This window comes from Eublepharis macularius, chromosome 4, assembly GCF_028583425.1.
Source record: "Eublepharis macularius isolate TG4126 chromosome 4, MPM_Emac_v1.0, whole genome shotgun sequence".
Taxonomy (NCBI): Eukaryota; Metazoa; Chordata; class Lepidosauria; order Squamata; family Eublepharidae; genus Eublepharis; species Eublepharis macularius.
In genome coordinates, this window is record NC_072793.1 from 179,230,119 (window position 1) to 179,243,273 (window position 13,155).

Sequence of the window (13,155 nt, forward strand, 5' to 3'; positions counted from 1 at the left end):
GGGTGAAGGTAGGAATTGCAGTGCCCAAAAGGCAGGCAATTGGATCGTTCTGGCATAGATTCACTCCGCAATATCCCTCTGCTATTTGCAAAGGAAGCAAAAGTTTAATTACGAGAAGCCAGGGAAGTGTTAGCAGCACAGACAGGGAGGGTTAAAAATATCCCATTTGTGAAAAAAGTGGAGGCCTTAACAACTTCCATGACCTATCTGAGCGTGTGTTGCATAGTGGCTTGAATCTGGGAGTAGGATCAAGGAGATCCAGCTGTCACACATGGTTGCTGCTTGATTTGGTCCCAATACATTCTCTCTGCCAGCTCTACTTCAAAGAGTTGTTATGAGGATAAAATGCGGGGCAGGAGGGCAGAGCAATCCCTTTCATTTCTGGTACTGCAAGTCCCTTCATCACCCTAAAGCTGGTGGCCAGTCTTGAACCGCCAGGCTTTATGTTCTGATGTGTTAAGACTGTCACAAATGGAGTGCCTTAACTTCAATAGGAAACTGCGAGGCAGGGGCCTTATTGCAATAACCTGCACAGAGATGTTCTGGCACCCTTCATTTTTGGAACTGCAACCACACGCTGAGGTTGGTGGCAAATTTTGTAACCCCTGGCTTTATTTGAGATATGCGCGCTAAAGACAATGTTACTTCTGTTGCACAGAGCATTGGAGGTATCAGAGATCATCTGGGTCAGGAGGATGTCCCGATTCCCTTTATTTTTGGAACTGCAGCTCCTGTCACCATCCTGGAGATGAAGCCTGAGAGTTATGCCTGCCATGGACAACTTTTGCTTCCACTGGGGGGCAGGTTCTGGCAATAACATTTGAGCTGTGATATTTTGATTCCCTTCTCATCTGGCATTAGAATTCCCATGACCATCCGGATGCCAGTAGCCAATTTTGTGGCTCCTGGCTATAGTTGCAGAAGTCAACTTCTGCTTCCATTGCAAATATCTTTGTGGGGCTGCAACATTTCACCACTGCAACTCCCATCCACATTCTGAAGTAAGGGGCCCGTTTTAAAGCTCTTCCCTTTATTTTTGGATGAATTATGCCTGCCACAGTAAACCACGGCTTCAACTAAAAATGCAGGGTGAGGGAGTTGGGAATTGCCAGTCCAGAATATTATGATTCCCTTTGTGTTTGGCACAGCAACACCCACAGTCATCCTGAAGCCAGATGATGGTTTTGAAACCCTTGACTTCATTTTTTGGTGAGTTTTGTCTGCCACAAACATATGGACACACTGACAGATGGATCAGTTATTATAGATAGTAGTTATATGTGTGAACCAACAATAATTCAGCAGAATTCTATTTTACTAACTTCAGCGTAACGTGTTAAACAAAAGCAGAATGCCCAAGCTTGTTGGAAGCATTTCAAAACAGGTATTTTCTAGAATTCTCCTGAATTATTGCTGAATTGTTTGGCCAGCCAGCAGGCAAAGGCTGCTGGGGCTGGAGGCTGGGTTTGCCGCCCTGGAGGGGGAAAGCAGCAACACTTTCTTCCCAGACACCTGGGCTTCTAACTGGCTGTGAAGCTGAGTGCCTTATAAGGCAGCTCCCCCCTCGGGCCTTCAGTCAGCTCCTCATGCTCAGTCCACGCACCCACTCTGTAGCAGTGCAGGTTTAGACAGTTGCTGGTTGACAGGGCCGGGTAGGAATTTTTTCCACTTTTCCCAATTGACTGACAGGGAGGGGTGTTTTTTGCCTGCCTTGCACTGTGAGCAGGAGTCATGGTGATTGGTTATGGCGGAGGTGTAAATAGATTGGCCACTGGCAGGGTAGAGTTGGGGAAAGTGGCACATCCCCATTGGTGGGGAATTGGGGTCTGTCAGGATCGCTGGTATTTTTCACAGCTATCCCCTGTGAGGACAGACTGCCGAGTGGGACCCCCTGTACAAGCCTTCACTCAGCCTCCACGGCTTGGGGTGGTTGGAGCTTTAAGGGGGGAACCGTGCGCCTGGTCGGCCGGGTCCCAGCCATGAGCATGACAATCACCCAGTGGAGAAACTGAAGTTTCTCAGCACATCACAAATATGAGTAAAGTGCAAGATGCCACTTCCTTGAATTTTCAGGGTTTCAGTATTGTCTAGTCAGTGTGTGGAGAAGAGTGCTTCTGCTAAATCCTGGTGCCAGAATTCTGTGTGCAGAAAAAAGGGGGAAGAACCCTTAGAGATTCTTTCAAAAACATCTCCTGACAATCAGCCACCATTTGGCAGAGTTGCTGCTATGAGGCTTGTCCCTTCCTTTGGCCAGGGAAGCAGAATCCTTCATATGCCTGACCTAGGAGCAATTCTCTGGTCCTTTTCTCTCCCCCTGAGGTCACCATACAAAGCTCCCACTTTGTTCTCCGGTGTTAGACACCAACCTTGTTTGAAGACAATCATAGCTAATACTTCTCCTGCAATGGCTACCAATATATTTCTTGTTTATCTTGATCTGTCCACGTTCCTATGGTTAACCAGTCCTCATATTTGGAGTACTGAGACTCAGGAAGAGATGTTATTCAGAATAAGGTAGTAGCTCAACTTCTAAAAGGCAAATAATCTGTAGATACATTTTTCATTCAATTTCTGAAGAAAGGAGCTCTGACTCTCGAAAGCTTACATTCTGAAAATCTTGCTGGTCTCTAAGGTGCCATTGGACTTGAATCCTCCTCTTCCATTAGAGACCAATATGGCGGCCTCCCTAAAACTGCATTCATTGATTGAATTCCTGAGGTAGAGAGAGAAGCACCAGTTAAAATTCTCTTTCTTCAGGGGTGAAAAAGCATGGCAGCTCAAGCAACATTTGAACAATATCCTGTCAGTGCTATTGACATAACTAGTTTCTTATTAAAGAAACCACAAATGTCTCTTATGATGCTACACAAAATTCTCATTGCAGGGTGATGCCTAAACAATATCAGCATGTCCTAGCTTTTGTTTTTGCTTTGAATGAAATCAAGAACTCCAAACTCTTACCCAATACTACACTGGGATCAAAGATCTATGACAATGCTTTCAACTCACTACGAAGCTCTCAAACCATTCTGAAAGTCCTCTTTGGAGAACACCTGACTCATGTCAATTACAACTGTGACTGGAAGAAGAAAGTAATGGCCATTATTGGTGGATTCACCTCCCAAAACTCCATCCAAATGGCCAACCTTTTAACTACATACAAGATTCCACAGGTATGTGCACTCGTAGACATGCAGATACAGAGACATGGCAACAGAATCATCTCTGTCTGTCTCTCTCACCAATCTCTAAGGTTAGAAGGCTCTGTTGAGTCCACTTTTCAGGATCCTGAGGTCAACTCACTAATGCTGGCCAATATCTTTCCCTAGATCCATGTTATCCAATGCCATATTTTGCCCTACCCTGAAGGAGTTATGAACAAATGGGGTTATTCAGCCCTGCCTTGACAACATGATTAGAACTATTAGATATTAAGGATCACTGCAAAGTATAACATTTCTTAGATAAGGAAACACAACCAATGGGCTTATTTGTATTACTTAAAAATAATATAAATTTAAAAAATAAAGTTTTGTCAGCTCTCATAAAGCCATGATCTTTCGTCTTAGGTTAGTTATGGTGTGTTTGACCCCACAATGAATGATAAAATTCAGTTCCCTTATTTATTCCGGATGGTTCCAAATGAAACACCTCAAAATGTTGGGATTGTTCATCTCCTTAAGCATTTTGGATGGAACTGGATTGGCCTCCTCACATCAGATGATGATGGTGGAGAAATGTTCCTTCAAAACTTGATACCAAGGTTTTTCCAGAGTAATATTTGTATTGCTTGGAAAGAAATTATTCCCACAATGAGAAGTTACATGGAAAATATATCTGTTGGTAAAATCTTGGGGAGGATAGGTTTAAAAATATGGTTTAGCAAACTCAATGTCATGCTTGTCTATGGGAATGATCAATCTATGGAAGGTTTACGAACAACTCTGGAATATTATGAAATTAATTATGGACTTCCAGTAGAGAGAGTTTGGATAACAGCAGCTCAATGGGATGTCACATCTGTTTCCTCTGGAAGAAAATTCACACCCAAATCCCTCAATGGCACATTGTCCTTTGCAGTGCACACGAATAAGGTGCCAGGATTTCAGGACTTCATTGAGACTATAAATCCATACCAATCAAAGATTTATTTCATCCAGCAGTTTTGGGTGAGCGTATTTCTCTGTTCACTACCAGTCTATAACCTTTATGGGCCCCAAAACAAAAACTGTACTGGAGAGGAGAAACTCAAGAGCCTTCCTGGAACTGTGTTTGAAATGGGAATGTCCGGTCAGAGCTATGGCATCTACAATGCTGTCTATGCTTTGGCACATGCTCTCCATGCCATGTATTCATCCAGAACTCAGCAGAGAGCGATGGAGGAAGGGGGTCTTCTCAAAGCTCAGCCATGGCAGGTCAGTACCTATTCTTTTCTCAGGGTTCATCCATTATAAACTGCTTAACTGTGCAAGAAATCTTTACTTTTTAAGTTTAGAATTTTGATCAAATAAAAAGAAGCAGGCTAATGCATATTGGATAATATTAACACAATTGCAGATAATATTGCAGATCAATTGGTTCCATGTCAACAAACTTCAGAAAGTTATATTCATTTATTTCCCCTCTACCTTTTTTAAATACCTAAACTTTTTCTCCCCCCAACCTAGCTTTATTCATTTTTGAGAAATGTTCACTTTAACAATTCCGCTGGAGATGAAATCTTTTTTTATGAAAATGGGAACTTGGCAGCTGGCTACGATATTCTGAACTTGGTCACATTTCCAAATCAGTCTTTCCAAAAAATCCAGGTTGGTCATGTGGCTTCTAAGGCAACTGTAGGTGAAGAGTTCTCCATTAACAGAAAATTGCTGATATGGAATCCCAAATTTCAGCAGGTATGGATAATAGTTTTTAAAATGCATGACACTTTTTTAAAAGAAGAAGAAACATTAAAATAATTGGTTGTTGTGGGTTTTCCGGGCTGTATTGCCGTGGTCTTGGCATTGTAGTTCCTGACATTTCGCCAGCAGCTGTGGCTGGCATCTTCAGAGGTGTAGCACCAAAAGACAGAGATCTCTCAGTGTCACAGTGTCGAAAAGATGTAGGTTATATGTATCTACTCAGGAGGGGTGGGGTTGAGCTGAGTCATCCTGTAAGAGTTTCCCAGGGTGCGGAATGCTAATGGCGGGAGGCTTCACTGTATCCTGAGGAGGTTCTTTTGCATATGGATTGGTACTTGATGTGCTAATCTTCTCTGCAGGGCTATTGTCGGGTGTAGAGTGTTTTGTTAGCCTGGTGTTTTTTTTCAGAACTGGCAACCATGCTCGGTTCATTCTTAAGGTTTCTTCTTTCCTGTTGAAGTTTTGCTTATGCTTGTGAATTTCAATGGCTTCCCTGTGCAGTCTGACAAAGTAGTTGGAAGTGTTGTCCAGTATTTTGGTGTCCTGGAATAAGATACTGTGCCCTGTTTGAGTTAGGCTATGTTCAGCCACTGCTGATTTTTCCGGTTGTCCAAGTCTGCAGTGTCTTTCATGTTCTTTTATTCTTGTCTGGATGCTACGCTTTGTGGTCCCGATGTAAACTTGTCCACAGCTGCAGGGTATACGGTATACTCCTGCAGAGGTTAGGGGGTCTCTACTGTCTTTTGCTGATCGTAGCATCTGTTGTATTTTTCGGGTGGGTCTGAATACTGCTTGAAGGTTATGCTTTTTCATAAGCTTTCCCATCTGATCAGTAATTCCTTTGATATATGGCAAAAACACTTTTCCTGTGGGAGACTGTTTTTCTTTGGTTGTTTGATTCATCCTGGGTTTGATTGCTCTTCGGATTTCATTTCTGGAGTAGCCATTTGCCTGAAGTGCGTGGTTTAGATGATTCATTTCCTCATTGAGAAAGTGCGGCTCACATATCCGTCTTGCACGATCCACTAAGGTTTTCATTATGCCTCTTTTCTGTCGGGGATGGTGATTGGAGAACCTACATCTTTTCCACACTGTGACACTGAGAGATCTCTGTCTTTTGGTGCTACACCTCTGAAGATGCCAGCCACAGCTGCTGGTGAAACGTCAGGAACTACAATGCCAAGACCACGGCAATACAGCCCGGAAAACCCACAACAACCATCGTTCTCCGGCCGTGAAAGCCTTCGACAATACATTAAAATAATTGTTTTGGGGTATGACTTTTGATTCACTGCAAAGGTAATGCTGATCTAGGCTGCTTGGTAATCACAGAAGAACTTTTTCTCTGAAAAATCCACATTGTGTTTTATTTTTGGATGCTATGCAGGTGCATCTCTGTTATTGTAGCTTTTTTCTTATTTTTTTCCCTGGGCTACATAGTTGCATTAACAACATCCAATTGGATCACTGAACACAGAGCTTTCTCAGCCAATCACCATAAGTCCTAGGGTTGTAACATGGAAAGCACCTTGGTTTTTTGTGATGATTTCCTGGGCAACCAGTCACATTTATGCTTTTCAATCAGGGAAATCAGCACAGAGGTGTTAAAGGGAACTGTCAAACTGACCTCAAAAAAGAAGGATGGCAGAAGCAGTGTTTCCATTAATAAGTTAATTGGCACTCAAATAGTCACTAAAAGAGAAAAAAATATACAATCGACATTGCAAGATTTTTTTTTAATTGCTGGCACTACTGGCCTGGTTTGCCATTGCTTTGCTTCCCAATTATAGGAGTCAATGGAGAGAAATGCATTTCTGCAGAAACCCAGCTACTTTGGGGGTTTGGAAAGGGAATCCCTTCACTATAAGTGATTGAAATTTAGGAGGTTGTTGGATTATAGGGATGACTGTGTCCTCTGTGAGTTTGGTGGAGTTATCTTTAAAAACAGCTGCCCCAAGCTGCAAATAATTGGCTCCCCATTGAAAAAATCCCCCAAAGTGTTGAGCCTGAAAAATTACACAGAGAATTGAATTAAACCCCAGCACAATCCTACCCCCCAAACTTGCAATCTTGGTGGGGGAGTGCCCCTCTTGAACCCCCGATCCAAAACCACAACAGAAATTTTCTAGATGCATACCTCTATTAATAACGTATATTTCTGTTATTCTTGAAAAATTTGCATTTGCAAAATTCTATTGTAGGTCCATTGTGTCCAAGAATCCAAAGACCAAATTATTCATTGAAATTCATAAGCATAAGCACAATTTCAACAGGAAAGAAGAGGCTTTAAGAATGAATAGAGGATGGTTTCCAGTCCTGAAAAACACCAGGCTAACAAAACACTCTATACCTGACAATAGCCCTGCAGAGAAGATTAGCATATCAAGCACCAATCCATATGCAAAAGAACCTCCTCAGGATACAGTGAAGCCTCCCTCCATTAGCATTCTGCACCCTGGGAAACTCTTACAGGATGACGCAGCCCAACCCCACCTTCCTGAGTAGATATAAATGACCCGCCAACATCTTTTCCACACTGTGACACTGAGAGATCTCTGTCTTTTGGTGCTACACCTCTGAAGATGCCAGCCACAGCTGCTGGCGAAACACCAGGAACTACAATGCCAGGACCATGACTATACAGCCCGGAAAATCCACAACAACTACATTATTCCGGGTTTTTTTGTACTGGACTGTACAAGCCATCAAAAAGAGATTGGAATCAGGCAGGAGAGATTGCACTGTACCACTACAGAGAGAAAGTCACAATTTCAAAGGTCCCCCTGTTTGAAAATTCTCTAGAAATGAAAAACCAGCACAATAAGGAGCAGGTTATGCAATGACTTCCTACCCGATGAGCTATCTTTCTTGCTCACATTTAGTGTCTGTGTAACTTCTCCTTCTATGGGTTCTACAGGGTTTAGGAATCAAACCTGCGCACAAATTTAAATTAAGGAAAAAATCTTTTAAAAGCCTTTTAGCAATTAATACAATACAACAATTTTTTCTTTAACTAAACTCATAAGTGCAACCATATGGAAACTTTAAACCAACAATGTCTTTGAAAAGGTAAACAGTTCAAGTTAGTGGAATCTGACAAGTGAGAGAGTTCTTTTTCACTGTCCTTCCGATTCGAAGCAACTGTAGCCCAGGCTTCTGTCCTCTTCTTGGAGAATTACAGCCCTGAAAAAATAACATAATCCCAATAACACCATCCAAACACAATACACAAACATCACTCTAAGTCATATTGTTCACATACAACATCTGATTACCTTATTCAAGGTGCTAAGAGCATATAAATTATTATTCAGCTCTGCAGCAGCCAACATTTTCCTCAGCTGCCTGGCTCTAGCTTCTGTGGGAAGTAGATTCAATGAAAGAGATTTTATGTACCTTTATGTAACTTCTACTACTGTTACGCACTTTTACTATTCTCAGGAGCTAATATAGTATCTGTAATGCAACTTGCAAGAAAATGAGTTTTGAAACAAAAGACCAAAGCAGAATGTACGTAATTTATACATGTAAATCACTGTGAGAAGTGAGATTATATACTGTGAAGCTTGCTACCAGGTAGATTGTGCTTGCCAAACACCTGCTTATGACTTGACACCTGTTCATGATTTGATACAGAAACCCCTTTGTAAAACTGCTTATGCAAAATGTTGCAATGAAAGCTAGCTGAAAGCTAATTAGATTAGCAGAACCTTTCAAGGCTGAGAGAAAACCACAAAGCAGAGGAATGGGTGCTGAATGTAACTTTAAGCACATTCCTTGGGAAGGTAGAGCGCTCCCCTCCCACAGAACCCAGAGAAATATTCCCCGCTTGAAACCCACAAGGTTGCCAAAAACGACAGCAGGGCACCTTCACTAGATTTGCTAAATGTTACATTGCCCAAAGGAATGGACGTGAATGAAAAACCTATGAAAGAGATGTGTGGGGAAGGAAGGGAGATATTCCTTCCTGAGATAGACCTAGGAAAGATAAGATAAGCAATGGCAATCGGGTAATATTGTAATTGTGCTGTTGACCTATGTTGTTTTTTCCAATAAGAATACCCTTAGACACTTGTATCATGAGAGGTGGTCACCCACTTGAGCCAATGGGGGCCACCGTATTTTCTGAGCCAATAGAATAACAAATATAATCAACCAAAAGGTATTAATTGCTTTGTACTGCTATTATAGTTTTGATGAGTGTTGGACACGAGGAGGCCTTTTATTCTCTGTGTAACCATTGTTCCTTCATCGGTTATAAACGGTTATAGATTGCTTCGTCTGCAGGACTCATCTGTCTCTTATTATGATTGGCTAAGGGACATTCGGACCACAAGTTGTGTGGAACACTACTGAATCTGCCCTGCTGGGCTAAACCAATTACCTCATAGGGGTAACATCTGTCCTTAAGTATGGATAGATTCCAAATTGCTATTTCCTCATAACAGGAATAAAAACATTTGTAGCTCATGATGTGAAGAATGGAAATATGGCTTGGCTTTTAATATTCAGAACACACTGCCATGGTAAATGGAGGTTTGAATTCCAGACAGTGTGTCAGATATGCTGGCATGCATATCTACCATGACGGTGTTTTGCATTTAATGCTGATCCTCTGAGAGTATGATGAGTGTATGTTGCATTCTGTGCTGATAATATGAGAGTCTGTGCCATGCTTTTTGCAGCTCAACCTGTAGCAGTTCTTCTTATCTCACAGCGGGCCACTCTCACTCCTCAAGCAGACATAAGGATGGCCTTGCATACCAGGCAACCCCTGAGAGCTAGAAATGATTTCATTTTTCTTGCTTTCCCAGGCTCTCCCCCCTTCCTCTCTCCCTGAGCCCTTCTAACCATCCCTATTCTAAAAGGCGGGAACTTTTCCTATAACTAACCTGATCCTACATACCCATGTCACTTCGGCGATTTCATAGTCATGTGTACACTGAACTGTAGATCCTGAATAAGGCAACTTTAACGTATACACCTGGAGTGTTTGATGTGAAGTACTATTTGGATCTATCTGCCAGAACCTGACAGAGTGGCTATTCGGGTAATGAGAAAGATGCACAGTTAGGGATATTTGTTGAGGAATGCATATGAAGACCATAACATTGTTCCCTCTGCTTGTCCCACTTCTTTTCTTTCTCTTCTCAACTGTTTAATCTTTCTATGTATATATGCATGTGGGGAGATTCTGATTTCTGATGTGTTCTTGGGTGAAGGGACTGGAATCAAGAATCACAGCTGTAAAGAAAAACCAGCGCAGTCCCATCTCCCACCCCTTCTTTGTGCTTCTCTTTAGAGAGCCCCACACAGCACATGTGTTGAGAGCTGCCCCACTGGACACAGCAGGATTGTTCAAGAAGGGAAGCAAGTTTGTTGCTATGATTGTGCTCAGTGCCCAGAAGGGAAATTTGCAGACCAGATGGGTAAGTAGAAGGATATCAAGTTGCAGGAGAAAAGCTCTAGATGTTTCAAATTACTCCAGTTATAAGGACTTTCCTCCACAGTGAATATACCAAGAGATTTACGAACCTCTACGATCTGGAAAATAGATAGTCCAAGTCTCAGTGGCCTGCTTCCATCTGATGTAGATTTTCACCTTTTCCCTCCCATTTTCTAATTCACGAACACTATGTCCACTTAGGACAGTGTTCCGTAAAACAGTTGAACCCATGGGAACTCTTGGGCTTTTGAGGACATGTTGTGGGTACCATGATAAAATGACTGTCATGGCCAAAATGGCTGCCATCGGAACTGTTGCTAATCAGAAAATGTTTGGATTTTTCAAGCCAAATGTCTTCTTGTGATGGAGGCAGCTGTTTCTAAATGATTGCTTCTGGAAGGGACAAGGGTGATGTTTCCTGGGCTCTTTTGAAGGACCAGCTGCTCAACTGTGGTGGAGGAAAGTCAAGAAGAGCACTTTGCATTGGTGAAGAAGGGAGTTCTTCACTTACCTTTTTCACTTACCTTTTTCACATGAATCACGTTGTTGTAATCAAATCAAATCCTCAGAGAGTCTATGCAAACAAGAGATCCAACTATACATAATAATAGAATCCCTCTAGTCTCAACACACATGAAAGACACAATTAACGGTAAAATATATGTGTCAGAGACTGATGGCAAGAAAAACTGAGATGTGCGCAAAAGGATGTGAAATCATACAAGGTCCATCCAAAGTGCCTGCAGTCTAAGCAATCTGCTCCAAGGGAGTTTGAAGAAGCATCGCAACAGCAATTCCCAATGTTGGCTTTACTAATTCTGTTACACTAACTTACTGTAACAACTTAGTGTGCAGTATTGACAAGGTGTTCTTCATTGATATTAAAATAGGCTTCCTTTTCTAATCTCCGTAGTAGGCTTGTTATGGGGAGGGGAATTTCTTTTGGCAAAATTCAGTACCTTAAATATAGTTATACGTGTCCTCTTATTCACTTCTATGAGAGCTATTGCTCTATTGATATTTCTCTATTATTTTTATTTTCAAAGCAAATTAATGCATCCTGTTGCCATGTCAGCTCTGGCGGTTGTTTTATTTTATACTGAGGGCTCTGCATGCCGACCTGGAAGCTCCATCTGCTTGCCATATTTAACAGTAGTTTGAATAGTAAGGAAGCAGGTCTTCCTCATACCAAAAGATCTGCCGTAATAGCTTACATTGTTCTCTGCTACTCCATATTATATCACAACCACTCTGTGAGGTAGGTTTTTCTGTGAGGGTGTGAATGGCCCAATGAATGAAGAGAATATCTCTTAACCACCCTCCCCAGCAGCATCGTTTAACTGGCAGGATTAGAAATTATTAAGATGGACACAGGTGTACATTTGGAAATGATTATAACAATTGTAAAATTTCAGATGCAGACCAATGTGAGAAATGCCCAGAAGATGAATATCCAAATAAGAAAAAAGACCAGTGCGTCCTGAAATCCATAACCTACTTGACCTATGAGGACCCCATGGGAGCAGGCTTGGCTTCTATCGCTGCTTTATGTTTTGTGGCTGCAGTAACAGTGATGGGGATCTTTGGCACACACTGGAACACACCCATTGTCAAAGCCAACAATCGAAGCATCACCTGTGTCCTGCTCTCCTCTCTGCTGTTTGGCTTCCCATGCTCCTTCCTATTTATCGGCCAGCCTGGGATGGTGACCTGCCTTCTCCGGCAAACCCTGTTTGGCATCATCTTCTCCCTTGCTGTGTCTTGCATATTGGCCAAAACCATCACCGTGGTGGTTGCCTTCATGGCCACCAAGCCAGGGAACAGGATGAGGAAGTGGGTGGGGAAGAGACTGGCCATGTCAGTCATCATTCCCTGTTGTTTAATTCAAACCGGCATCTGTGCTCTGTGGTTGGCAACTTCGCCTCCCTTCCCAGAGTTTGACATGCACTCCCAAGTGGGTCATATCATCATACAGTGCAATGAAGGCTCGGATATCATGTTCTACATTGTACTGGGCTATATGGGTCTTCTGGCCACCATCAGTTTCATAGTGGCCTTCCTAGCCCGGACATTGCCTGATTCTTTCAATGAAGCCAAGCTGATCACCTTCAGCATGCTGGTCTTCTGCAGTGTTTGGATCTCCTTTGTCCCCACCTATCTGAGCACCAAGGGGAAAGACATGGTGGCCGTGGAGATCTTCTCCATCTTGGCCTCCAGTGGAGGCTTATTGGCTTGTATCTTCTTCCCCAAATGCTACATTATTATATTCAGATCTCAACTGAATACCAGAGTGCAGCTAGTAAGGAAAAATTAAGTGGCACATAACTGTTTAAAAAATTTAGCGTCAATTCCTTTTCTTTGATCTCCATATTAATGATGAAGGATGGTCTGTATCAATACACTATCACTGGATGACATGGTTTCCTATCACTGCAGACCAAACACTAACAGCAAGAGAAATCTCATTCATCTTCAATAATAAATGCATCTTCTGCTGTCATACTCTCTTCCTTAAGTATTTTGACTGGCATATCTTAAGGCATACTGGGAGATGTTATGGGCATGGGGTTGTTGCCCCTGGGTTGGAAAGTAAACCATATAGGAGGGGAATCAGGTCCATACCTCTGCACCCACCTTTAATGAGTGCAGTGCCACTATTGTATTGTTGCTGCAGATGGTCAATGTAGGAAAGACGAGGAAGATGGACGGCTGGGAAAGCAGCTTCCTCTCTGTGGGGTCTGCCTGCCTTGAGGATGCTTTCTTGCAGTCCCTTGAGGCTTCCAAAGGGCTGTCCTATGTCCTCCCCTC

At 42.4% G+C, this 13,155-nt stretch overlaps 1 protein-coding gene across 1 annotated transcript; it reads left to right on the forward strand.

Annotated features, from left to right (window-relative positions):
- Nucleotides 1–1,123: 1,123 nt before the first annotated feature.
- Nucleotides 1,124–12,661, forward strand: LOC129327966 (vomeronasal type-2 receptor 26-like). The gene is made up of 5 exons (XM_054976714.1): nt 1,124–1,209; nt 2,885–3,173; nt 4,668–4,895; nt 10,204–10,330; nt 11,763–12,661. The coding sequence occupies exons 1-5, from the start codon at nt 1,124–1,126 to the stop codon at nt 12,659–12,661; spliced, it is 1,629 nt and encodes a 542-aa protein (XP_054832689.1).
- The last annotated feature ends 494 nt before the right edge of the window (nt 12,662–13,155 follow it).

Bases quoted from the DNA above. Each gene is read 5' to 3' on its own strand.
- LOC129327966 (XM_054976714.1), top strand. From the start codon at position 1,124: ATGATTCCCTTTGTGTTTGGCACAGCAACACCCACAGTCATCCTGAAG. The intron at 1,210-2,884 runs GTGAGTTTTGTC...TTCTCATTGCAG, and splicing joins ACCCTTGACTTCATTTTTTG to GGTGATGCCTAAACAATATC. The intron at 4,896-10,203 runs GTATGGATAATA...GCTTCTCTTTAG, and splicing joins GGAATCCCAAATTTCAGCAG to AGAGCCCCACACAGCACATG.